Here is a 25,930-nt window from a genome sequence, read left to right on the forward strand (position 1 = left end):
CCTAGGATATCAATGTTTATGGGTTCCATTTCATTTTTGACGATTCTCAATTTTCCTAGATTCATGCTTCATACATTCAACTTTCCAATTATTAACGGTTGTTTGCAGCTGTTTCTTCTCATTTTGAGTCATGCCACATCAGCAAATGAAGCTCCTGAAAACTTTACTCCCTCCATGTCATTAAGGTCGACTCTACTTTGAGGAGGCAGCTCTTTCCCAGTCATCTTTTGAGTGCCTTCCAACGTGGTGGGCTCATCTTCCAGCACTATATCAGACAATGTTCCGCTGCTATTCATGAGGTTTTCACTGGCTAATGCTTTTCAGAAGTAGACTGCCAGATCCTTCTTCCTAGTCTGTCTTAGTCTGGAAGCTTAGTCCAGCAAATACTTAACCTAAAATGGTGAACATTTAACGCTGAATCCAGCTAACTCAACCTGTGCAAGTTCCATCAGTATATGTGAGGAAGCAGTATACAACCCACACGTGGTCAAAATCTTAAAATGACTTAAAAGACACAGTGAAAAGTCAAGGAAAATAGCCAACCCAAAGCAGTCTATTTATTAACCAAGAAGCCCTTCCTGAGGTCCCAGGGCACCATGGGGAGGCTGGATAAGCCCCAGGCGGAGTCTCAAGGGAGGCCCAACCAAGGTGGGCTTCCCAACCCAGATAGCCGAGGCCCCCTTTCCAGAGCCGTGGACCGGACATCCAAATGCCAGAGGTGGTTTTTCTAACTTCTCCAACCGTAAGCTCAGCTCACCTTCACATTTTTTTTTTTTACTAAGCAGAATATTAAGTTCATATGCTTTGGTTCTTATTTTTGTTTAACATTTATAGTACAATCCAGAGACATTAATGACATTCACTATGTTCTGTGACCATGACCACTCTCCATCTCCAGAGGTGTGTTGTCACCACAAATGGAACCCAGTGCCCCTTAGCTACTACTCCTCATTTCTCCCTCCCCTCAGCCCCTGGCCACCACTCATACATTCTGATCTCTATGCATTTGCCTATGGAACCGTGGTGGCACGGTGGTTAAGTGCTCGGCTGCTCACCCAAAGGTTGTCATTTCAAACCCACCAGCTGGTCTGCTGGAGAAACGACCTGGTGATGTGCTCCCATAAAGCTTACACCCTAGAAAACCTGGAGCAGGTCTACTGTGTCACATGGGGTCAGAATGAGCTGGACTCAACTGAAGGCAACTAGTGACAACAACAATGCATTTGCCTAGTTTAGACATTCCATATAAGTGGGATTATATGGTATCTGTCCTTTTGAATCTGACTTATTTCGCTTAGCATGTTTTCGAGGTTCATCATATTGTGGCATGTATCAGGAATTCATTCCTCTTTATAGATAAGTAATATTCCATTATCTGGATAGACTATATTTTGTCTATCCATTCATTTGTTGGTTTACAAAGGCAGGTTGTTGCCACCGTTTGACTCTTGTGAATAATATTGTAGTGAACATTCATGTACAGATATCTGTTTCAGTCCCTGATTTCATGTTCTCTGGTTCTATAGCCAGGAGTGGAATTTCTGGGTCATATGGTGACCAGCAATCTTGGTTGCTTTCTCAGAGATTCCTGAATTTCAAGCAAAAATTAGGCACCATTTGGCTCTGGGAAGCTTTGAGCATTTTTTTGTTTTTAATTAAGCCTCTATATTTGCATTTTATTATAACTACCCCATCTTGGGGGTTGAGGTTGTTCAGTGGTGGAATTCTCGTCTTCCATGAGGAGACTCGGGTTCAATTTTCAGCCAATCCACCTCACATGGAGCCACGACTCACGTTGCTGTGATGCTGAACAGCTTTCAGCAGAGCTTCCAGACTAAGCCAGACTAGGAAGAAAGGCCTGGCGACCTACTTCTGAAAATCGGCCAATGAAAACCTATGGATCAAAGAATCCAATCTGAAACTGTTCATGGGAATAGCTCAGGATTAGGCAGCGTTTCGTTCCAGTGTGCATGGGGTCATCATGAGCCAGGGGCTGAGTCAGCAGCAGCGAACAGCAAACAACAACAACCCCATATTGGGTGTTACTTTACAAGGCTCAGGCACTGGTGTATAGAAATAAAAACAAAAAACCCAAACCTGTTGCCATGGAATCGATTCAGACTCATGGCAACTGCATGTGGACAGAGAAGAACTGTGCTCCACAGGGTTTTCGTGGTTGTCATCTGGACGGAAGTAGATCGCCAGGCCTTCCTCTGAGATGCTGCTGGATGTGTTCAGACTGCAAACCTTTGTTAGTAGTCAGTGCAGATTGTTTGTGCCACCCAAGGACCAGGGAACAACGTAGGGTGAGGGAGTTCTCGTCCAAAAGCAGCGAGGGGCTACAAGCTCAACATTTCCTTTGCAAGTGAAGCCGTTGCCGATGCTACCCATACCCCATTGCTGCTGTGTCAATTCTGACTCAACGTGACCGTATAGGACGGAGTAGAAGTGCCCCAGAGGGTTTCCAAGAAGCAGACCTCCACATCTTTCTGCCCTGGAGCGGCTGGGGGTTTGATCCTCTGACTTTTTGGTTAGCAGCCAAGCACTTGAACTACTACACCACCAGGGCTCCTTATAGCCTCTATGCTAGTTCCGCAGAAATCAGGGTAGGTCAGTCTGAAAGATGCCTCATCCCACAGATACAGGATTTTACAGCTGGAAGCAACCGTAGAGATTCTCGGGTCCAGGTTTCCTACCCTTGTAATTTAAAACAAAGAAAGAAACAAACGAAGTTGTCTCAGGATGAGAGGTGAAGTTACTCTTCTCCAAGGACCAGTGACACAGGACTTTAGCAGAGAAAGCCACTGTAGAAGGAGGAGCTGGAGCTGGTCCCGGGAGGCTGCCTACGATTTGTAGGACAGTCATTTTGTGCCCGATCCCATAGGAGGTTATTAAATTCAGAGATGTCGGCAGCGTGTGAAGAAGCAGGTGCCTTTGTCCTGACACCCAGCCAGCCACCTCTGTTTAAGTCCAGGTGTGTGTGTGCGCTGCCCCCTGGTGGGACCCCGTGGTAGTGCAGCATGAGAGGGGTGGGGGCTGTTATGGCCCAGGGGACCTTCTCTGAGGGACATGGGGCCGGCCCTCCAGGGAGAATGATCAACTTGTAGAAGAGATGGAAGGTGCCCAGCTTTGCTGCTGTTTGAGGGAGTGTGGTGGGAAAAGGACCCCATCCCAGGGATGGACCTTTCCTCTTAGAATCCTGGGGAGGGTTGATGCATAGAGAAGGGGAGACCTGCCTCACTGGAGGAGGGGATGAGAGTGGAATCCAGGAGAACTTCCTGGAGGAGGGGCTGTTTGCCCCCAGCTCTGAGAGCAGGCAGGTCCTATATGGGAGTGGTGGGGGTCCTCCCATAGGAGCCCAGACCCAGCTCCTGGACCCTGACCCACCCAGCACCCCACCCAGGCTCTCAGCACCCTGTCCTCCCTGTGGCCCAGGACTAGAGGTAATCCTGAGATTGAGCTGCTCCAGTCAGCCTTTGACAATGACAGCGTGGCCCCAGGAGCACTTCTGTGCCTATTTCTGGTCCAGGGAGGGGCTCATGGGGACTGAGAGGTGAGGCCCAGGCAGGAGGTGGGGAATATCAGGGGCGGGGCTCCTGATGCTAATCCGGAGAGGAGACCTGGGCAGTGGGGATACTCGGTGTCTCCCAAGTCCGCACACTCTCCACGTCCACCTGGCCCAGTGTCCTGTAACACTCCTGGGTACAGTGATCCCAGGACACTAGGCTCCCATGAGGTGGTTGCGGGGGGGGGGTGACAGAAAGCTGGTAGAGGTGAGGGTGGGACTGTGTGGCACCCCCCCCCACCAATGAACAGAGCATCTCGTGCCTGCAGGAGGGGGAGGAGGGTCACTTATACATGCTGCCACAGGCCCCACAGGCCCTATTCGCCCTGGGCCTTGCACATCGGCCTGGCTGCCCCGGGCAGTGTCCACCCGCATCCCTCAGACTAAGGAGGCTGCGTGCTGTGCTCACCCGAGTTGCCACCCACATCCACCCGAGCGTGGAGTCCTGGCCGGCGTCCTCCCTGAGTGATCACCGAAGCACTTCTCCGTCCAATCCCTCAGTGCACAATTGGGAAACTGAGTCCAAGAGAAAGGCAGGGACGGCCCAGGACACACAAGTGGGCAGAGTCCACAGGATGAGGAGGGTTCCATCCCCCTAGGCAGGACTCAGCCCCTCTCATGGGGTTGGCTTTGAGAAGGAGACCTGCCAAATGTGGGGAACCCCGGGTACGCCCTCCCATTGTGCACATAGGCGTGAGAGTATACACGCACACAGTGGCACACACTGACTTTACAGGTGGGGCCATGCAGGTGGGGTCAGAAGAGAAGAGGACATCAAGGAGGTGACCCCCTGGAAAGAAGAGAGAGGGTGGAGACAGGTGTGTCTTGGGACAGGGGCCACCAGTCTCCTAGCCACATGCCCACGGCCTACAAGATGGGCTTGGAAGTCGCCGGATGAAGGGGAGGGATGCCATGGTTCCCCGGGGTCTGCCAGGGCCACCCATCCCCACGGCAGCACAGAGTGGACAAGGCCTGGTCCTGCGGTCACTGCTCTGGGTCCCTGGACCTTACCTAGGATGAGCCCCTTCCTGAGTGGTGGGGGCTACAGGACAGAAGGTCTCAGTTTCCTTCTCTGCACATTTGGGTGCTTAGAGTGGGTGAGCCCCAGGATTCCAAGGCTCAGAGAAGTGTCTGCTGGACCCACTGTGCTCTGAGGTCATAGGAAAATGCTTTCTACATCCTGGAATTGAGAATTCCGGATGCAAGAGCACTGGGGTATGGGGACTGGGAATCTGCAGTCGGGCAGGGCAGGGCAGGGCAGGGCAGGGCAAGGCAGGGAAGGGAAGGGAAGGGCAGGGCAGAGCCATGGACAATGTGGCCAGGTCCAGTCCTTGGTGGAACCTCAGGGTCCTCCTGAGGAAGTGGGGTCTTTGCCATGAATGTGGGTAAGGTGCCTCCTGAGTGAGCTGGATACCCCAGGGCCTGTGGAGGCCAAGCGGGGGTAGGGAGTCTCCTGAGCTACCCCACACTCCCCGTGGACCTGCAGGTCCTGATCCTGCACCCCTGGCACCCAGGAGAGCTGCTGCCTCCAGGACACTTGAACAAAGGTGTTTTGTGATGAGGTTACCAGCTTGGGGATACAGTGCTGATGTCGTCCACCAGAGGGTGGCAGCCTCTCCTTCCAGTGGTGTCTCCTGGGGCCCAGGAGAGCTACTGCCTCCAGGACACCTGAACACAGGTGGGGGATGTGAGGTTTCTTGCCTGGGGCTGCAGTGCTAGCGCACAGTGGCGGGGAGAGGGACAAGAGCATGAAGACACAGATACATGGAGAGAAAAGAGCATATTCCATAGAGAAAATAAAGCAGGGTACAGCCAGTGAGAGAGGGCTGGGGCACTAGGTGGGGGTCCAGAGGCCTCACTGAGGTGACATTTATGTGTGACCAAAATGACAGGAGGGGCAGCCCTGCCCGAGTCAGGGGCAAGTGTGCCAAGGAGAAGGCACGGCTGGTGCAGAGACTGGGAGGCAGATTGAGTTTGCCCAGAGAGGGGGTTGGAAAGCTGCCATAGTGGCTGGAGGGAGCTGGGGAGGAGAGGAAAGAAGAAAGAGGGCAGGTCCAGGTCCCAGGACCCGGTAGGCTGGAGGAGCTGTCTCCTCCTCTGTGACAACATCACCCCAAATCTTAGCAGCTCACAAAAACCATCTGATAATCTAGCAGGTTCCGTGGACCAGGAATGCAGCGCGGCTTATCTGGCGACTCTGCCCCACGTTCTCTCAGGAGGCTGGGGCTGTGGTCTCAGCTGAGGCTGGACTGGGGAGGATCCGCTCCCTGCTCACTCTGTGTTGTGGGCAGGAGTCTTTCTTGTGAGCTGCAGGACTGGGGTCCCAGTTCCTCTCTGTTGATGAGGGCACTTTGGGTCATTGGCCCATGGGCATCATAGGGCAGTCCATACATCACAGCTGCTTTCCAGGGGAAAGAGTGGGCTATGACCGAGAGTGAGAAAGAGAGAAAAGAGATAGATGGCAGACAGCAAGCAGAAGAGAGATCCAAGAGGCATTGCCCCTAATGGGGTCAATATGAGTTGAAATTGACTCCAAGGCACCTTAGAACCACAACTATATTGTTGAGACGTGAGTCCCTGAGTCCAGCCCACACTAGGGAGGAAGGTCGCATAAGATATTGAGACCTGGAAGAGGGATTGTTGGGGGCCATTATGCAGGCTCCCCACCCCCTAGTCCTTGATGAGGTCCTGGGTCAGATTCTAAATAAGGGAGGTTATTGGAGGCTTTTATGCACAGGGTAGCAATATCTGATGTTTGCTTAATTGCAACCCCTGCTGGGGCAGACAGGGAAACCAGGCCAAGAGGTGAAGTGACTTTCCCAGGCTCACACCACCAGAACCCAGCTCTGTCTTGAGGTGTACGCCATGCTGCTTCCCACCCCTGCTTGGAATTCTCCAGTCTCTGAGTTTGTTCATTAGCTACACGTGACACCAGCTCACAGGTTTATAGGTGTCATCTCACATCCACCTACTGACTTCCCTAGGAAGAAGATGCTAGAATGATCCCCATTGTGGGATGGGGAGACTGAGGAGGCTCTGAGAAGCACAAAGATTTGTTCAGGGTCACAAACTTGTTAAGAGGGATGAGCTGTGTCTGAACCCTGCTCTGTCTGCTCACAGCTGGGGCCCTGGCTGCACCCAGGCCTACCCTAGGTTCTGTGGGGGGCAGTGTTGGTGTCTCTGTGAACAGTTATGGAGATGGCATGGGGAGAGGTGAGCATTCAGCATCCCAGAAGGAATTTTGGGGAGATCTCATCTGAGGTTGGGCCCAGGTCAGGGGACCCAGGATATGACCTCACTTCCTTGGTGATGGACTACATAGAACTTGGAACCCTGGTAACCAGGCACCCACATTCTAGAGACGGCCCCTCCCTAGCTCACTTGAGTGGAGACACTCGAATGAGGAACATGTTTTCTTGCTGTCGCTCGTGTTGCCTTGTATCGAACCTTGAGAAATCCAGGAGTTCGACCCTTTCACGGAGGCTGAGACATGGTCTCATCCCCCATCCCCGAAGGCTCTGGCCATTTACCAGAAAGAAGCCAAAGGTAACACAGGGTGGCCCAGGGTGCCAATCCAGGCCAGGCCACCACTGTGATCCCACTGCGGAGCCCCGCACTGAACGGGAATAGGGTGGTGGGTGGGAATAGTCCATCAGGTTGGGTGCCTTGGAGACGGGGGGCTGAGGGTGGCTTAGGTGGAGACCTGCTTCATGTCCCTGTCCCAAACAGCCTGATCCCATAGGACGTTGGGATCTATGTGTCTACCAGGGGTCATAGTTCTTACCAGGGCTTTAGGGAGGGATGGTCAGGGGGCCACAGGCTGAGTCAGCACACTCACCTGGGCCTTTTCTGAGCTACGGCTCACCCTGTGTGGGGCAGTCACCCCGCAGTCCTACCTGCAGGCATTGCCCATTGCTGACCTTGTGCTGGCTCAGCTCTTCCCAGATCCTGGTGTACTACTCAGAGATCCCTATCTGTACTGCTGCCCTGAGCCCCCTCCTGGCCCTGCAAGCTCTCCTCCTCCCTGGAAGGTGGGAGGTGGAGAGGAGCTGCAGAGCACAGGGCGGCCCTGGTCAGTGGACGTGGCTGGGGCTGCATGGTGAAACCTCCAGCTGGACCTTCCCATATGTGGTGTGGACGAGGAACTAGGGATTCCTTGAAGGTCCAGGGGGTAGAAGGGTCTGAAGGAGCAGAGAGAGAAGGAGGAGGCTTGGGGCAGCCCTTAATGCCTCCCGGGACTCTGCCGGGCACTGTCTCTGCAGAAGCTCCCAGAGGAGATCCGGGAGGAGAAGGAGGACGGCCTGGTCTACTCCGTCTACCTCAAGAAAGGGGCCAGGAAGGGCTGGCGCAGGCTCTGGGTGAGTGTGTGCAGGGGCAGCGTCCCCACCCAGGGTCCTGAGATGGCCAGAGAGGACACAGGGACCAGACACTACTTCGAGATCCCTAGCTCCCTCCCAGGGCTGTCTCTCTCAAGGGCCAGGGCTCCCTCCCAAAGAAATCCACCAAAATCCTCCTTTTATACCTCCTCCCCCAACATCCCTGCCCAGTCTGGCCAGGTACAGCCACTCTTTCCCTATTTGCAGGAATGTCAGAAACGAGGCTTTTCTACTGTTTTCACTGCACATCAGGCCAGGCATCTTTTTGCATGTTGTTCCTGTTTCCGTGTTTCACTCTCAGCCCCAGGGCCGGGCAGTAGTTGTCTGGACTGTCCTTCCACACCTTCTCCCAACCTCACACATCCTCACGGTGGGCAGGCTACTTCTACCCAAATGCACAGGGCTCAGGCTGTGATGCATATTTTTGCAACCTGCCGTCTCAGGGAACACATCACCATGACCCCTCCAGGTTAGGAGCTGTGTGCTGATTCAGCTGAAGACCGTTCCAGAAGGGAGGGCGATTCCCACAGTGACTGAGCCTCTCATGGCTGCTGGTCCTTGACTGATACCTCCTGCTGTCCTTTCAGCAGGGCTGCAGGAATCTCACGTGTGTCCTCATACACTGACCCACCGCAGGGCTGCAGGAACCTCACATGTGTCCTCACACACTGACCCACCGCTGGGCTGCGGGAACCTCACGTGTGTCCTCACACACTGACCCACAGCAGAGCTGCGGGAACCTCACGAGTGTCCTCACGCACTGACCCACAGCGGGGCTGCAGGAACCTCACGTGTGTCCTCATACACTGACCCTCAGCAGGTCTACAGGAACCTCACGTGTGTCCTTATACACTGAGCCGCCCTGGACAGACTCCCAGGGGTGGCATGCTGGGGCCAAGGATGTGCCCATTCCAACTTGAGATCCCTAGAGCCAGACTCCACAAAACCACTGTGACAGTCAGGTGGCCCCACAGACTATGACCCTGCCTGTGTCCCTGCATCCAGCCTGTTCCATTATTGCCAATCTGCTGTCACATTGGCCACTGGAACCCCAGGTTGGCTTTGAGGGGCTGTTGGCCCTGAGAAGCTGAGCCACCTCTTAGCCTTCTCCTGGTCATTTGCATTTGCCCCCCCGGAGGCGTCTCTTCAGATTCTTGGTCGTTGGGGGCCTTAATCCTACCCCAGAGATATCCAGGCATTCACGTTTGGCTGGATCTGGGACCACCATAGCTTTAGCTCCTCAGAACCCCCTTTAATGTACAGAAAGGAAAATCCCTGTCTTTCTTTGCATTCAGTGGGGCTCTCATGGATGTGTCTGCTCTGGGCACTGTCTCCAGCTGGGGAGGGAGTGAGCTTGCACCAGACCTTCCCCTCCGAGTCAGGAGCAGAGCAGGCCTCATGATGCACACGGGGAACATCATGGAGCCTTAGCGTCACAAGATTCTGGGCTCCTATCCGTGACTTTGAACAGACACTGGACATGGCTAAGCTGTGTTTTCTTACTTCTACAACAGGGTGATTTGTGAGGACTCACAGGATACTAATCTTGATATCCAACCCAACCAAACCAAACTTGTCATCGAGTCCATGCTGACTCATAGGGACCCTATAGGACATACTAGACCTGCCCCATGGGGTTTCCAAGGAGTGGCTGGTGGAGTCAAACTGCTAATCTTTTGGTTAGCAGCCATGCTCTCTACAGCTAATGTGCCACCATGGGTCCAGTCTTACTAGAGGGAGGTAATGTTATGAAGAAAATGACTTGAGGTTTCTAATATGTGTAATAATCCCTGTCTCCCGTTTCCTGTTGGGGACACTCGTGTCCCACCTCCTGCCACAGGCCACAGAGGTCAGGGACTCCAACCCTACTGGTGGTTCACGGAGTGCTCTGACATTATGTTGCTCCTTTGTCTCACCCCAGTGTACCTGTGGGCCGGACCAGGACCTGGATGAGACCCGCGTGATGAGAATCGTCAAGGCTGGCTCACTGGAGAAGCTAGGGGAGCACCTGGTGCCCGCCTTCATGGACGGTGACTTGTCCTACATCAACTTCTTTCTGGGACATTACAGAACCTTCGCCACCACCCAGCAGGTCCTGGATCTGTTGTTCCAAAGGTGAGCACCCCGCCCTCCACAGACCCGTGGGAAGTCAACCCCTACCAGCTATGAGTCTGGGGAAAGTCACTCACGTCTCTGTGCCTCAGAGTGCTCCTCTGAAAAGTGGGCTGGTAGAGGATCAGCCTGCTTGACCTTACTGTCAGTATCACCTGGGACAAGCCATGGCAACTATGTACCCAGAGCCCCACCAAAGCCAAACTTCTTGCCATGGAGTCAATGCTGACTCATACCGACCTTAGAAAACAGAGTAGATCTGCCCCATAGGGTTTCCAAGGAGCAGCTGGATTCGAACTGTTGTGCTTTTGGTTAGCAACCAAGCCCTTTAAACAGTGTGCCACTAAAGACCAATCCCTGGAGCCCAGGTCTAGGGAAAAGGCTGCTGGAGGGGCTGGGATGTTCACGTTTATTGTTTTTCTCTTTCAAGAAGAAGCTGTCTGCCTCACCCCTCACTGAGTGCAGGCCCTTCAGCGAACCTGTTCCCCATTGGAAAAGGGGGAGTTGAGATTCCATGTAGTGGTGCCTTGTCCTTGGTGTAGCCTGAACAAGAATCCCTGGTGGCTGACAGAGGGGCCCAGGATACTCAGATATTGGGGAAGGTGCTCCTAAAGTTCATTCACTCAACAATTATCTATGAAGGCCCTACTGTTGCAGACACTGTTCTAGATACTCAGCATCATTCAGTGAACAAAGCAGACAGGGAGCCATGCCCTCCTGGGCCTCCGTCGCAGTCAGGAGTCAGACAGGGGAAGACATGGGAAGACATGGGAAGCAGGTAGTGTCCACCGTGCATTAGATGTGATGCCCTCGTGCCTTCTCTAGGTATGAATACAGCTGCCCCCATTCAGCCGGGGCCGGCGGACCCCAGGACCAGCAGAAAGAGTGAGTGGACATTGGGTGGAGAAAGAGGGTTTTGTGTCTGCAACGAAGCCTGGGGATTTTAGGGGGCTTGTGTCAGGACAGGGGCTGGGCATGCCCTGGGACCCACACACCTTGATCCCTATGGAGGAATGAGTCCAGGGGTACCGCCTGTAGGAGCAAAGCAGTCCCACAGAGCTGAGGGTGGACCCTGGGCACACTGGGAAGCAGAGATGAGGCAAGGGGCTCACTGTGGCCCTTGAGAAGACCCTCTCCCCGCCCCTGCCATAATCCCCTTCCATCTCTGGTTGTTCCCTCCCAATTTTGAGCCCGATCAGACGGAGAGGGAAAAACCGGCCCCCCAATGCTGTAACCTTGTCATGAGGGCTCAGTTGCATGTGGGGTCCCTGTCCCTGGGAGAACAGTGAACGTGGGCGAGGAGACCCTCATGTGCATGCAGAGGACCAGGCAGCAGGCTGGTGCCCACGCTCCACGTGGAGGGGCCTCAGGACCTAGGCAGGCTGGGACAGGGGACAGACTCTGTGTCCTCAGGCTCAGAGATTCCTATGTGTGTGCCAGGCTGTGAGATGAACATGCAGACACACCCCTTCCTGCCCTCAGGGGTTTACTGTCCATTGGGAAGGGAGCCAGGGAACGGACAGGGACATAATTCAGGCTTCCAGAGGAGAGAGAGTTGGTCACAACATTCATAGGGATGTCTCTGTGACCAAGGCTCTGCACTATTCCCTTGCTCAGAGACCAGGCCTGACACTGCCAGGATAGCCAGAGGATGCCTTTCAGGCTGGGGCTGGGGTTTGGAAGGACCGGGACAGACAGAGGAAGCCAGCCCCTTACATGGGTGCCATGGGATGGCAGTGTAGTGGGAAAGGCAAGGCCTCTGACCTGTTCTTCACCATCCATCCCCAGCGCCATGTCTTTCATCCTGAAAACCTGGATAGATGAATACCCTGAAGACTTTGACCAGCCCCCACACTTCTCCTGCCTGAAGCTCCTGGTGGAGTACGTGCAGGTGAACGTGCCGGGCTCAGTCCTGGAGCGCCATGCCCATCTTCTCTGTGCCCAGCTGGATCCTCTGGAGCCCAGTGAGGCAGAGCCAGAGGGTGAGAAAAACTGTGTATGCCTGCATGTGAGCTTGTGAGGGGCCATGGGGTTGGTCCCACAGGGAGGACCCACAGAGGCAGGGTTGGGCTTGTGCTCAGAGTAGCCTCAGACCCTCCTCTGGTGGGCCTCCATCTGGGAAGTCTTCCTGGGGTGGAAATCTGGACCCTGGTCTTCTCTTCAAGGCTGTGGGATGTTTTGTATCATTGGAAAGGCCGGAGGAAAGGCAGCCATGTTGTTGAATGTTTCTGCTCTTGTACCTCTCCTGTCAGGGCCGGCACTGGGTCTAAAAGCAGCTCAGGACCTAGGGCCACGTCCAGAAGCTACTCTAGGACGACCTCCTGCTCCAACACCAACACTGGAGCTCGACAGAACATCAGGTCCTCCATCGCCAGATCCGTCAGCAGACAGAGAACGTGCTGGAGAGCTGGGTTGTTTTCCTGGGTCACCTCTAGGAGAGAATCGAGAACCATCTTCTGAGATAGATACTACTCCTGAACCATCACAGGAGCTGCATAGAACACCAGATCGTCCACCACCACCTCCCACACCAGACAGAGAGCCTGGTGGAGGGCTGAGTCGTCTTCCTGGGTCACCTCTAGAAGCAGCTCCTGTACCCCGTGCAGATGTCGCTCTTGCTCCTGCACCCACACCGGAGCGCCATAGAGCACCATCTCTTCCATCACGAGTTCCAGCCCTGGCACTGAATGGAGATCATGATGGAGGGCTGCATCCTGACCCTGGGCCACCTCCAAAACTGGCTCCCGGACCACTGAATGATGTTGGTCCTGCTCCTGCACCAACACCGGGGCTCAGTGTAGCCACAGGTCCGCCGTCTCCAATTCTGGCCCAGCCACTAGGTGAAGAGATTGTTGGAAAGCTGGCTTCTCATCGTGGGCCATCTAGAGAACTGGCTCAGGGATCAGCTGATTGTGCACCAACACCCAGGTTCAAAGTAGAACGTGGTTCTCTAGATCCGACTCTGGCTCAGGCTCCAGATGAAGAGCCTGCTGGGAAGTTGGCTTCTTCTCCTGAGCCACCTCCAGAAGTTGGTCCTAGACCACAGGCTGATGGTGGTACTGCACCTGCAGCAATACCAGAGCTCAGCGTATCTACAGGTCCTGCATCGCCAGCTCCGGTCCAGACTCTAGATGAAGAGCCCACTGGAAAGTCAGGTTCTGTTCCTGAACCGCCTCCAGAACCGGATCCTGGGACACCAAGTGTTGTGGGTCCTACTTCTGTACCAGCACCTGGGCTCCATGTACTGCCAGGCCCTCCCTCTGCAGTTCTGGCCCAGGCACCAGACGAAGAGCCTACTGGAAAGCCAGATGCTAATCCGGAACCGCCTCCGGAACTTGAGTCTCGACCACTAGGTGTTGTGAGTCCTACTCCTTCATCACCACTGGCTCCTCATGTAGTCCCGGGTCCTCCATGTACAACTCTGTCCCAGGCACCAGAGGAAGGGCCTATGAGAAAGCTCGATCCTGATTGTAGGCCACCTACAGAACTCAACTCCACAACACTGGCCGATGTCGATTCTATTCCTTCAGAAAGAGCAAACTTTGATGAAGCCCCGTGTCCTCCATCTTCAGCTCTGGCTCAGGCTCCAGAGGAAGAGTCTGCTGGGATGTCAGACTCTTATCACGTGCCATCTCCAGAACAGGTGCCAGGGCCACCCGCTGATGTGGAGCCTGTTCACGCAGCCACATCTGGGCTCCGTGTAGCCCCAGGTCCTCCATCTACAGCTCTGGCCCAGGCACCAGATGAAGAGCCTACTGGAAAGCTCGATTGTTATCCTGGGTCCCCTCCAGAACAAGCTTCCAGACCACCAAGTGATGTCAGTCCTGTTCCGACAGCAACAGCAGACCTAGATGTGGTCTCCTGTCCTCTGACTGCAGCTGTGGTCCAGGATCCAGACAAAGAGCCTGCAGAAAACTCGGATTCTTATCCTGGGCCACCTCCAAAACTCGGTCTTGAAACACAAGCAGATTGCGATATTAAGCCTGCAGCAGTATTGGAGCTCAGTGTACCCACAGATCCTCCATCTCCAGCTCCGGTCCAGGCCCTGGATGAAGACCCTATTGGAAAACCACATTCTAACCCTGAACCACCTGTAGACCTGGATGCCAGACCACCAGGTGTTGTGGGTCCTACTCCTACATCAGCACCTGGGCCTCGTGTAGCCCCAGGTCCTCCACGTACAGCTCTGTCCCAGGCACCAGAGGAAGGGCCTATTGGAAAGCTCAGTTCTTCTGCTGGGCCACCTCCGGAACTGAATCCCGGACCACCGGCTGGTGGCGGTTCTGTTCCTTCAGAAACAGCAGACGTTGATACAGCTCTAGGTCGTCCATGTCTAGTTCTAGCTCAGGCTCCTGAGGAAGAGTCTGCTGGAAAGTGGATTCCTTATCCTGGGCCTCCCCCAGAACCAACTGCAGGACCTCTTGCACGTATTGATCCTGCTCCGGCAGCCACACTGGGGCTCACTGTAGCCCTGGGTCCTCCTTCTCCTGCTCTGGCCCCGGTACCAGAGTCCAGGCAAGTCGCCACACCTAGTCCACAACGGCTCCTCAGCCCCAGCCAGGGAGCTTCAGCTTCACAAGGAGATCCTTTCTTACCTTCAGCTGCGTGGGTGTTTGTGTGGTTTATTTGTTGTACTGTTACAGCTCACATTATACGTTACAGTTTTTACTATTTTAACTGGTAGATTTCTCATGAAATAAAGTTTTGTTTTTCTAGCTTTAACGGGTGTGATATAGTGGCTTTATGTACCCCACAATCGTATTCAACCATCAGCAGTACCTACTTCAAAGCACTGTCATCACCACAAACAGAAACCCTGGACCTGTTAAGCAGTCCTCCCTGTACCCTCCCCTGTGCCCATGGCAATCAGTGATTGGCTCTCAGTGCCTATGGATTTCCCTGCCCTGGATTTCTTATCTAAATGGAAACATGTGGCCTTTTGTACCTTGCTTCTTAGGTTCATGTTTTTGAGGTCCATTCCCATTGCAGCACGTGTCAGTTTCTCATTCTTTCTAAGGCTCAGTGGTATTCCATTGTGTGGATGGACCACACTTTGTTCACCAGTCCTCTGTTGATGGACATATGGGTTGGTTCCACTATGGACTGATGCGAGCAGTAGAGCTGCTGTGGGCCTTCGTGGACAGGCATTTGTGTGAGTGCCTGACTACAGGAGAAACCCTTGGGGTGGGAAAAGAGGTGGTGGGAAGGGTGAGGACACAGTCCAGGTGTAGGGGTGAGAGGTGGAAGGGATGAAGAGGCAGACAAGCTGTGGGGGCTGAGGAGCTGGAAGAAGCCTGGAGAACACCCAGATGTGGCTACCAAGGAGTCAGGAGGGGTCCAGGTCAGTACTGGTGTGGTGAGTGAGGAGGTGGAAGGAGTCAGACCCAGTATGGGATGTGAGAGGATGGGAGGGGCCAGTAGATCAGCAGCAGGTGTGGTAATGAGGTGGGAGGGGTCAGGAGGTGGTAAAGTAATGGTGGGTGAGGAGGGTGTAGGAGGAGGAGAAAGGATGGCCCACAAAAGACACAGGTGTGGTAATGAGGTGTGAGGGGTCAGTGAGTGCACAGTCGTGTCAATGTGGAAGGAGCTGTGGTGTCAGGACTTAGGTTGGAAGTGGGTCAGTAGAAGGCAGAGGTGTAGGGAGTGAGGAGGTGGGAAGGGTGAGTTGAAGACCAGGTGTGGTTGCTGAGGCGGAAGCGTTCAGGAGGCAGCAAGTGTCTGCAGAGGAAGGAGGCAGAAAGTGTCAGTAGAAGTCACAGGTGTGGCCAGATAGGAAGTGGGAAGGCCCATGAGGCATCCCAGGTGTGGGGAGTGACGAGGTGTGAGGGCCAGGAGACAGCACAGGTGTGAGGAAAGAACAGGTGTGAGGGGCTAGGAGGAAGCACAGGTTTGGGGAGCGGGAAGGTATGAGGGGCCAGGAGGCATCCCAGGTGTCAGACTGAGGGGGTGTGAGGGGTCTGAAAGCAGCCCAGGTGTGAGGACTGAGAAGGTGTGAGGTGCCACGAGGAAGCACAGGTGTGGGGAATGAGGAGGTGTGAGAGGCCCGGAGGATGCCCAGGTGTATGGAGTGAGGAGGTGTGAGGGGCCAGGAGGCAGCCCAGGTGTGGCCAGTGAGGAGGTGGGTAGGACTAGGAGGCAGCCCAAGTATGGAAATAGGGAGACGCCATGATAATCCTCAGGGGTGAGAAATGAGGAGGTGGGAAACACAGGTGTTAGGCGGACGCATAGTTGTGAACAGTGAGGTGGAGGAGAAACACACCCAGCTTTGAGTAATAAGGTGGGTGGGTCAGGAGGTACTCAGTCCTGGGAAGTGAGGAGGATGTGTGAGGTAAGTGGGAGAGCCCAGGAGGAGGCTCAGGTGTGGGGAGTGTGTAGGAAAGAGGGCTCAAGAGGCACAGGTGCAGGGCATAATGAGGTGGGAGGGTGCATGTGTTTGCCCAGGTGAGGGTAATGAGGTAGAGGGAGGGATAAGGAGGAAGCCCAGTGTGGGGAATGAGAGGATGGGCAGAAGATTGGGCAGAGTTGACAAGGAAGCAGGTATGCGGACAAGGAGGACTCCCAGGTATTGGATAGAGGAGATGGTTGGTGTCAGGAGACAGCCCAGGTACAAGAAGTGAAGAGGCTAGAGGGTGCAGTGGTAGCCCAGGTGTGGGTAATAAAGAGGTTGGAGGGGCCAGGAGGTGGCCAAGGTGTTGGGAGTGAGAAGGTGGAAGGCATCAGAAGGCGATGGCACTTGGGAAGTGAGGACGTGGGAAGGTTTTTCCTGTGTGGGCCGTGAGATGGTGGGCAGTGTTGGAGAAGGACTAGGATTGGGCAATTGTGAGCCTTGAGGGGCCGTGGAATGGCCAATGTTAGGAACTGAGGAAGAAGGAAGGTCAGGTAAGGAGTTGGGCTGGGTGAGGAGAAGGCACAGTTGTGAAGACTAAGTCTATGGGCGGGGCCTGGATATCACAAAAGTGTGGGTAATGAGGGGTGGGAGGGCTTCGGGAGCAGCCCAGTGTGGGTACGTGAGGTTGTGGCTGGAGTCAGAAGCCCATGTATGTGAAGAGGGAAAGTCTGAAGGGTTAAGATACTGCTGAAGAAGGGGAACTGAGCATGTGGGAGGGGCCAGGATTCAGCCCAGGTATGGGGAGGACATGGGAGTGGCCTGGAGGATGTCTAGGGCTCTGGAATGAGGAGGTGGGCGGGGTGAGAAGGTAGTGGCCAGAAGTGTGGCAGGGTCACGAGGGTCCCCACCTGTGTTAGAGAGACGAGGTGAGATCGGTCAGGTGAAGACAGAGCCTCAGTGTGAATGAGGTAAGAGGGCTCAGGAAAAGGCCCAGGTGAGGCCAAGAACACATGGGAAGGCCCAGGAGGTAGCCCAGGTATGGAGAATGAGGAGGCCCAAGGTGTCAGGAGGCAGCCCAGGTGTGGGTATACGGCAGGTGAAACGGTGGAAACAGCCCTTTGTGGGAAGTGAGGAGGGGGACCAGCAGAAGAACCCCCAGATATGGGTGATTAGGACATTAGAGGGGTTAGGAGCACAGCTTCTGCCTGGTTTGTTCTGTTTGGAACCCCTGCTGAGAATTTGCATTTCTAACAAGTTACCAGGTGACCCTAATGCTGCTGGTTAGGGACCAATTCTGAGAAGCACTGGTAGAGCAGTGGGTCTCAAAATTTATTCTTTGTGAGAATCACCTGGGGGTCTTGTTAAATGGTAGATTCTGATTCAGTATATCTGGGGTGGAACTGAAACTTCTCAGCAGGGGTTTAAGCAGAATAAAGGGATCTGAAGACCTGCTCAAGAGTCAGTCTGGCAGGGGATGCTGGGACCGAAGCAAGCCCAGGGGTGGAGTAAAAGTTGGAAGCAGCCAGGAGATGGCCAGGTGTGGAGAGTGAGGAGGTGGGTGGGACCCCTGGTCCCTGCCCTTCACCACTCACCCAGGTGACCCTTGAGGCTAGGGTTCTGCAAGGCCAGGACAGGGACAGGGTGGAGGAGGTGACCTCAGGGGCTGGAGGTGACAGAGGGCCAGGAGAGCAGTCAGGGGGCCACGGTGGGGGATGAACCCCTGCAGCACGCCCCGAGCCCTGGCCTGAGGTCCTCAGGCCCTGAACACGTGCCCAAGGGTGGGGGAGGCCCTGTGTACCCCAACCTGCCTGGTACCCCTGGAGACCACATTTCCCCACTGCCCTCAGAGGCCTCTGCTAACCCACCTGTGCCCTCTCCGAGATGGACTTGGAGTGGGCACCAGGCTCAGAGGGAGCATCAGCGAGGGGCCAAGAAGGCGAGTTTTTCTCTAGGGCAAAGTAATGCGGGGGTGAGGGGGCTCATGCTAAGACGGGAGTCACGTCTCTCTAGAAGGCAGGACTGCCGGGCCTGAGACATCACACTCATTGGGGCCTGTGGACCCAGAATTCCAGAACCAGAACATGTCCTGGATCCCTTGGTGGCCCTGGGAGCCAGCCCTGATGTACTCTGGACACCAGGAGAGGGAATAAAACAAGAACGAGCACAGATTCAGGACCACGTTTCTCAAGGCCCCTGAGCCTGTGTCCTCAGCCCCACAGTGGAGAGAAAATATCAGTGGCTTAGTACAGATGCACAGACGCACAGACAGAGGGTAGGCACACACTCATCTAGGTGCGCGTGCTGTGTGTGCCGTAAAGATGAACTACAAACATCATCAGCACTTTTGTTTCTCCTTGGTGAGCTGACCACCCTCCCAGCCACTAACCCAGGAATGGCCCCAGGGCCCTAGAAGCTGGTCTCTAAACCTTGTCTCATCTTCCTGCACCATTTTCTGAGTTGGGCAGGACAGGGAGCATCCACATCCTACAGAAAAGGAAGACTGAGGTCCAGGAACTGGGCTTTAGAAAGCAGAAAAAAGAGGCAGAGGATGAGCAGGGGCAGGCATCCCAGCCCAGCATTCATCTATAGCAGGCTGTAGGCCCGAGGGGACAGGAGGGAAATAGGAGCAAGGAATGAGGGCTGGTGGGTGCGGGACCCAAGAGCATGAGGGTCTCCCTGACACAGCACTGGGGGCCCTGTCCTCACCGGTGCACATTGGGGAGACTGCCTGGGTTCTAGACAGCCTGTCTGGCTCTCCTGTCAGTCCATGTAGATGGCAGGGCGGCAGGTGGGCTGACCCTCTGACAGCCAGGTGTGAGGTCAGGCCCTGTGGAGTCAGCTGCTTTGTGAACAAGAGCTCTGGGATTGAATCGGGGCTCCTGCAGAATCGTACCTTTGGGCAGGTGTCATGTGGAGGGTCCTTGGTGGCCCAGGAACTGGACTGGGGTATCAGGTCTCTGGCTCAGGCCTTCCCTTTTTGGAGCTCACATGCCCTGTGACTGGTTCCACTGTGGGCACAGCTGCCCACCCTCCCTCCCTCCGCATGCAGCCTGGGGAGGGCAGAGCCTCTTTGTGTCTTGTCCATGCCGTCCCCAGGACAATGACCACAGGGTCAGTGTCAATGAGCGCATGTTGAATGCAATAATAAATTTAGTCTGTAAGCTTATTTTAAACTGATTTTAATTTTTGGGGGCAGGTTTTTAAGGCTCATACAAATAATGAGTTCATGCTCAATGTCCCTAGGTACACATTGGAGTAACATGATAAAATATGTGAAGTATTTATGCCAAAACGTGGGCTTGTCTTGTTCAGAGTAGCATTACTCATGACAGCCAAATAGTGCAAACACCCAAACGCTCATCTACTGATGACTTGGGCAGCCCAGTGTTTTTCCCCTTATATATGGCCTTTCTGACCCTGGCTTTGTAATTCTGCCCAGAAAGGATGGGTTGGGCTGAAGCCTACTCTAGGATGAGTGCACTTTACTTACCTTTTGGGATTTGGTCAGCTCAGTAATTGGAAAGGTGGTGAGTAAACCACCCAACATGATGGACCCACTTGCGGCTCACCGACAAAATCAGGTGATTGACTTTACTGCTCGGAGGGCCATGTCTTGAAAATGACAGAGATTGCTTATATCAGTGGACAACCTCACAGAAGCTTAAGAGGGGAGGAGGGAAGCTTAGGACCAAGAAGAGCCTGCAGTACAGTGGTTTGGACCCAGGGTTCCTGCGGTGGGAACCTCCTAAAAGAGGTGTAATAGGAGGCCGAGAGCTCTAACGAGGGGCGGATTATCCTGTAGGCAAGGTAAGCATGATGCTTACCTTGCTTACCAGGTCATCTGTAGTGAACAAGTTCACTTGTGGGATTGTTCATTACAGATTAGTAAGTAAGCACAAGTGAGCCTGTTCTTAGCTCGTTACAAGGTCAACTACTTCTTTCAGGGATTTTATATTTGAAAAGAGGCTTTGATTCTGTAGGACGGTGCTGTAGAGTTGATAGAGAGACAGATGTGAGCCATACCTAAAAGCAGAGTCTTTCATACTGTAAAAAAAAAAAAATTTTTTTTTTTCACTGTAGATGATCTGGTAAAGAAGTTCAGCGTGTCAAACTTTGTCTAACATACTTTGGACATGTTATTTAGAGGGACCAGTCCCTGGAGAAGAACATCATGGTTGATAGAGGGTCAGAAAAAAGAAGAAAACTGTCAGCGAGATGGATTGTCACAGTGGCTGCAACAATGGGCTGAAGCATAACAAGGATTGTGAGGACACTGAGGACCGAGTAGAGTTCTGTTCTGCTCTATGTGGGTTCTGTATGAGTCGGACCCACTGGATGCCATTTAACAACACCTCTCTCATTTTACCTGAACAGCCTTGTGAATAAAAATGTGGGACCCTCTTCAATTTGACAAGTAACCCTTTACCAGGTGCTTCTGAAAAACCCTGCACAAAAGTCCACACAACCCCAGTATAGGTTTTCATTCCCATTTTGCAGATAAAGACGCTGAGAAGGGGAGCTTCAGTGAGGTGCCAAGGTCAGACAGCTGATGGGTGAGGAGCTGGTTCTGGGACTTGGGCTTGTAGGGCTCCTAGGTAGAACCAGGAGAGTGTTGCTACCAGGCACATGGGTATGATGAGGCCCCAGGTGACTTTATGTGGTCTTCTTCCTTAAAGCCCATTCTGCTCTCCCATGTGAAAGGGGAAAAGCTATTCCAGGTCTTTATGGGGCCTGGAGAATGAGTGGACCGTAGTGTCCACATTAGGAGGTTGTCTACTGACTGGCTTGGAAACTGGTAATCCAACCAAGACAGGGGGCCTTGGGTGCGAGGGACAAGACCATTAACACACATGCCTTCAGGCCCTCTGCAGACTAAGGGATGTGTCTTTTCCTAGTCAGTCCATCCCATCTCCCACTCAGGGAGGTAGATGATAGTTCCCTGGAGAAGGGCAAGGAGAGGCCCTGTGTGGCTCAGGCAGGGAGGGAGGCAAACTTAGGAGAGGAGCTTCCCATGGGCAGGAGGAAGGAAAAGCAGCCGTACCCTGGTTGGAGGTGGATGAGGGGTCTCCATAGTGGGGTCTGTGCCTGGACGCCAAGACAGTCCACTGAGGTGAAGGAAGAAAGTATTAGAACATCTGTAAAATGTGTCAATGTGATTCCTCCCTCAGTCATATTTGATGATCACGTGTCACGTGTGGTGCTACTGAGGAGCCCAGAGGGCACAGGGGGTCCCTCCTCTCAAAAGGGTCAGCAGGGACTCCTCCCCAAGCCTGTGGAGTCCGCCGTGGGCACTGCTTGCTGGGTGGTTCCTGGGGGCCTAGCTCTGCAGACAGACAGATCCCTCTCTCTAGTTCACCTAGAAAGAAGGGTGAGACATTCTTGCAGGAAACCACACAGGGCAGACACTCCAGACCATCCCGGCTCCAGTGAACACAAAGAAAATGGCAGGGCTAGGCTGCTCCTGGTCCTTCTATGGGCTTTTGGCCCACAGGTGACAAAGCAAAAGAGCAGACCCCTGAGGAGTCCTGGCTGAAATGTACGAGGAGCCTGCTAACAGAAGACTTTTGAAATATGGATTTGTATCCAGTGTTATTCATCATCCACGTTCTGGCAAAAGTTGTTTTACCTTGGATGTTATGTTAGCCTAGGAGATGGAACCATCACCATTAGTGACCAGAACGTGTTCACAAATCTCTCTGTTTTCAAAGATGTGTTTATGTTCACGCTCTCTCCATCCAGGATTTTAACCGTTTTTCTACCTTTAAATATGATTTTAGAAGCCTCTCTTAAGGATTCAAGGATTCTTGCGCACACACACACACACACACACACGATTTCAGGACACTAACTAGTCACCACTGATGGAGTGGCTCCTTGGTCTAGAGTTAAAAAAGAAAAAGGATTCCAGGGTGAAGCTGCAGAGGGAACCCCATAGAGATACGTATTCACTGCCTTCTTCACAGGCAGGACACCACAAAAGAAGTCTCGGATTCTTGGATGTGGCTTCGATCTGTGCATCCAGGAAAAGCAGGTGAAGTGGGTGGAAGATACTTGACCTCATTCCACCCCCACACAACAGCCCTGCAGTCTGGTTCATTTCACAGAAGGTAAAACAAGACCCAGAGAACAGAAGGACTTTCCTGGGACACACAGAGACCCAGCTGTAGGTTAGAGAGGAACTTCTCTCTGCTGACTGTAGTCAGGGTGCAACTGAAGCCGCTGGACTGTTTTAGATGGAAGCGTGTCTTGATATGATTTCAGTTTAAAAAGCTGATTCCAGCTACTGTTTGAAGAGTGGATTACAGAGGGTTAAAGGTGGAATAGTCCAGAGCCCAGCAACAGAGCCCTAGTAGTGGTTAAGAGCTACGGCTACTAACCAAAAGTTCGGCAGTTCGAGCCCGCTAGGCGTTCATTGGAAACTCTATGGGGCAGTTCTCCTCTGTCCTATATGGTCGCTATGGGTCAGAATCGACTCCACACCAATAGGTTTTTTTTTTTTTTTTGGTAGAGAACAGTTACGAGGAACAGCCCAGAGACTGCTGTGCTCCGTGGTCCAGGCGGTAGTTGGTGACCAGGAGAAGAGTGGAGAGTGGAGATGGGGAGAAGGGATCGGTCTGGGATCCACTGTAGAGGCAAAGCCAAGAAGGGTAGTGCTGTGAGCATTAGGGATGAGGGAAAAGGAGACGTTAAGGATGATGCTGTGGTTTGGGCTTGGAAGGTGGAGGATGGATGGAGAAGTGTGTGTGTGTTTGCTTTTGTGTTTAGTCAGACGAGAGAGAGAAAGAGAGAAGTAGAGGCACAGAGAGAGAATGAGACAGGGAGACAGAGAAACAGAGAGAGAGAGAACACCGTGTGTACTGTTTGGACATGTTTGTCTAGTGAGGAGTAAATGTCAGGGACCATGTGAGTGGCCTTCAGGGCCTTCCTTCCTGAGGCCTCAGTCCCTCCCTGGGACGGCAGGGAGGGTTGGTCTACAAGCTTCCTGAATCTCTGTCCTAGATCTCCCTGCCCTGGCACCCAGATCCCGACCTCTATTCAAGTCCAGTTGTGCACATGTGCTCTGCAGCCCGGTGGGACCTTGCAGTAGTGCAGCATGGGAGGGGTGAGGCCTGGTCATGGGCCAGGGGACCTTTTCTGATGAACGTGGGGCCAGCCCCCCAAGGAGGGTGATCAACTTCTACAAGAGAAGGAAGGTGCTCAGCTTTGGTGCTGTTCGAGGGGGTGGGGAGGAATCGGAACCTCCCCTGGGTAGGACCCCTCCTCCTAGAATCCTGGGGAGAGTTGATGCCCAGAGAAGGGGAGACCTGCCTCAGTGGATGTGGGGATGGGAGTGGAATCCAGGACAACTCCCTGGAGGAGGGGCTGTTGCTCCCCAGCTCAGAGAGCAGGCAAGAGCCTATGGGAGTAGGGGGAGGGCGCCCCACAGGAGCCCAGACACAGCTTTTGGCCCTGCCCCAACCAGCCTCAGTTTCCTCCTCTGCCCATTGTGGTGTTTGGAGCGGGTTACCCCCAGTGTTCCAAGGCTCACAGAAGTATCGCTCGCCTTGGTTCTGTGTCGATGACCCACTGTGCTCTGAGGTCCTGGGAGAATGATTTCTCCTTCTAGGAATAGAATATTCCAAGAGCAAGAGATTGGAGTGTGGGTACTGGGAACTTGGGGTCGGGAAGGGCAAGTCAGAGCCATGGATCATGAGACCAGGCCCAGGGTCAGAAACAGTAGGTGGTGGTGTCTGGGGGTCCCCCTGAAGAAGTGAGGGCTTTGCCGAGTGTGGGGAGGACGCCTGGTGAGTGAGCTGGGCACCCAGGCCCTATGGAGGCAAAGAGGGGGTACGGGAGTCTCCTGAGGTCCCCCACACTGCCCGGGGACCTGCAGGTCCTGATCCATCAATCTCGGGGCTCAGGTGAGGTGCTGACGTGAGGACACCTTAATGCAGGTGTGGGATAGGAGGTTTCTTGCCTGGAGTTTCAGTGCTAGCGCTGGCCACCAGAGGGCAGCAGACACCCTGTCAGTGGTGGCCCCTGGGCTTGGCTGGAGCAGCTGGACTAGGAGACAGTCACCCCAAGGTCATTCAGGGTGTCACCATGTCTAGGAGTTGCACCTCCTAATATTACCATCCATGCCCACAATCAGAGCTGGTCAGAGGCAGGAAGTGAATCAGATCCTCTCATTTATTCTTTCAGCAATGGTGCCTCAAGCTCTTGCCCTGGGCCTGGTCTGCGTTAGGTCCTGGGTGGGAGCTGAAAAGGACCCATGTGGTCCCTGCCCCAGGATCTCGCAATAGAGGGGAGAGGGACAAGGGCTTGAAGACAAATACATGGGAGAGAAAAGAGCATATTCCACAGAGAAAATAAAGTAGGGTGCAGCCAGCGAGAGAGGGCTGGGGCCACTGGGTGGGGGTCCAGAAGCCTCACGGAGATGACATTTATTCGTGGCCAAAATGACAGGTGCGGCCAACCCTGCACGAGTCTGGGTGCAGTGTCCGAGGGAGAAGTCACAGCTGGTGCAGAGACTGGGAGGCAGGTGTGAGTTTGCCCAGAGAGAGGTGGGAAAGCTACCAGTGTGGCTGGAGGGAGCTGGGAAGGAGAGGAGAGAGAGAGGAGGGGGTCAGGTCCAGGTCTCAGGACCTGGTGGGCTGGAGGAGCTGTCTCCTCCTCTGTGACAACATCACCCCAAAACTGACAACTCACAACAGGACGCACTGATAACCTCACAGTGTCTGTGGGGCAGGAAGGTGGCACGGCTTAGCTGATGACTCTGCCTCGAGTTCTCTCAGGAGCCTGGGGCTGTGGTCTCAAGTGAGGCTGGACTGGGGAGGATCTGCTCCCTGCTAACTCTGTGTTATGAGCAGGACCTTGTGAGCTGTTGGACTGGGGGCCTCAGTCCTTCTCTGTCTGTTGGTCACGGCCCTAACTCGGGTCTTTGTCATGTGGGCCTCATAGGACAGGTCATACATCGCAGCTGCTTCCCAGGTGGAGAAACATGACAGAGAGATGGAGGAAAGAGAGCAAGAAACAGAGAGCTAATTGTCCTCTCCGATTCCTTAGAAGCAGGTTCCTGAGCCCAGTCCACACTCAGTGAGGGGGTCACACAGGGTGTGGGGGCCAAGAGGCAGGATTGTTGTGGGCTATTGTACAGGCTGCGCAGTCTCCTAGTCTGAGATGAGGTCCTGGGTTGGCTTCTAAATATAATGGAAGTTATTGGAGGCTTTTATGCAGAGGGTAGTGGTATCTGATGTTGATTTAATTCCAAGGCCCTCCTGGTGCCAACCAAGGTACGAGGCCAAGAGGGGAACTGACTTTCCCAAGCTGACACCACCGCAGTCCAGCCCTGTGCTCCAGGCGGCTCCCCCATGGGTCTGTCAGTTTGTCATACTGTGGTGGATTGTGTGTGGCTGTGATACGGGGACCTGTGCCACCAACACTTCATATGTTGGCAGGGTCATTCATGGTGGACAGGTTTCAGTGCAGCTTCCAGACTAAGACAGACTAGGAAGAAGGACTTGACAGTCTAGGTCTGCAAAAGCAGCCAGTGATAACCTTATGAATAGC

At 53.9% G+C, this 25,930-nt stretch overlaps 1 protein-coding gene across 1 annotated transcript in view; it reads left to right on the forward strand.

The window, feature by feature from the left end:
- The first annotated feature begins 596 nt into the window (after window positions 1–596).
- Window positions 597–25,930, forward strand: part of LOC126073997 (cell surface glycoprotein 1-like) — a 53,315-nt gene continuing 27,981 nt past the window's right edge. The window contains exons 1-8 of the mRNA XM_049881340.1: window positions 597–648; window positions 6,686–6,778; window positions 7,445–7,596; window positions 7,828–7,923; window positions 9,863–10,056; window positions 10,879–10,938; window positions 11,842–12,035; window positions 12,306–14,684. Coding sequence (XP_049737297.1) covers window positions 597–648; window positions 6,686–6,778; window positions 7,445–7,596; window positions 7,828–7,923; window positions 9,863–10,056; window positions 10,879–10,938; window positions 11,842–12,035; window positions 12,306–14,684 — 3,220 coding nt within the window. The remainder of the gene's footprint in view (window positions 649–6,685; window positions 6,779–7,444; window positions 7,597–7,827; window positions 7,924–9,862; window positions 10,057–10,878; window positions 10,939–11,841; window positions 12,036–12,305; window positions 14,685–25,930) is intronic.

Source organism: Elephas maximus, chromosome 3, assembly GCF_024166365.1.
Source record: "Elephas maximus indicus isolate mEleMax1 chromosome 3, mEleMax1 primary haplotype, whole genome shotgun sequence".
In the NCBI taxonomy this organism is placed as follows: Eukaryota; Metazoa; Chordata; class Mammalia; order Proboscidea; family Elephantidae; genus Elephas; species Elephas maximus.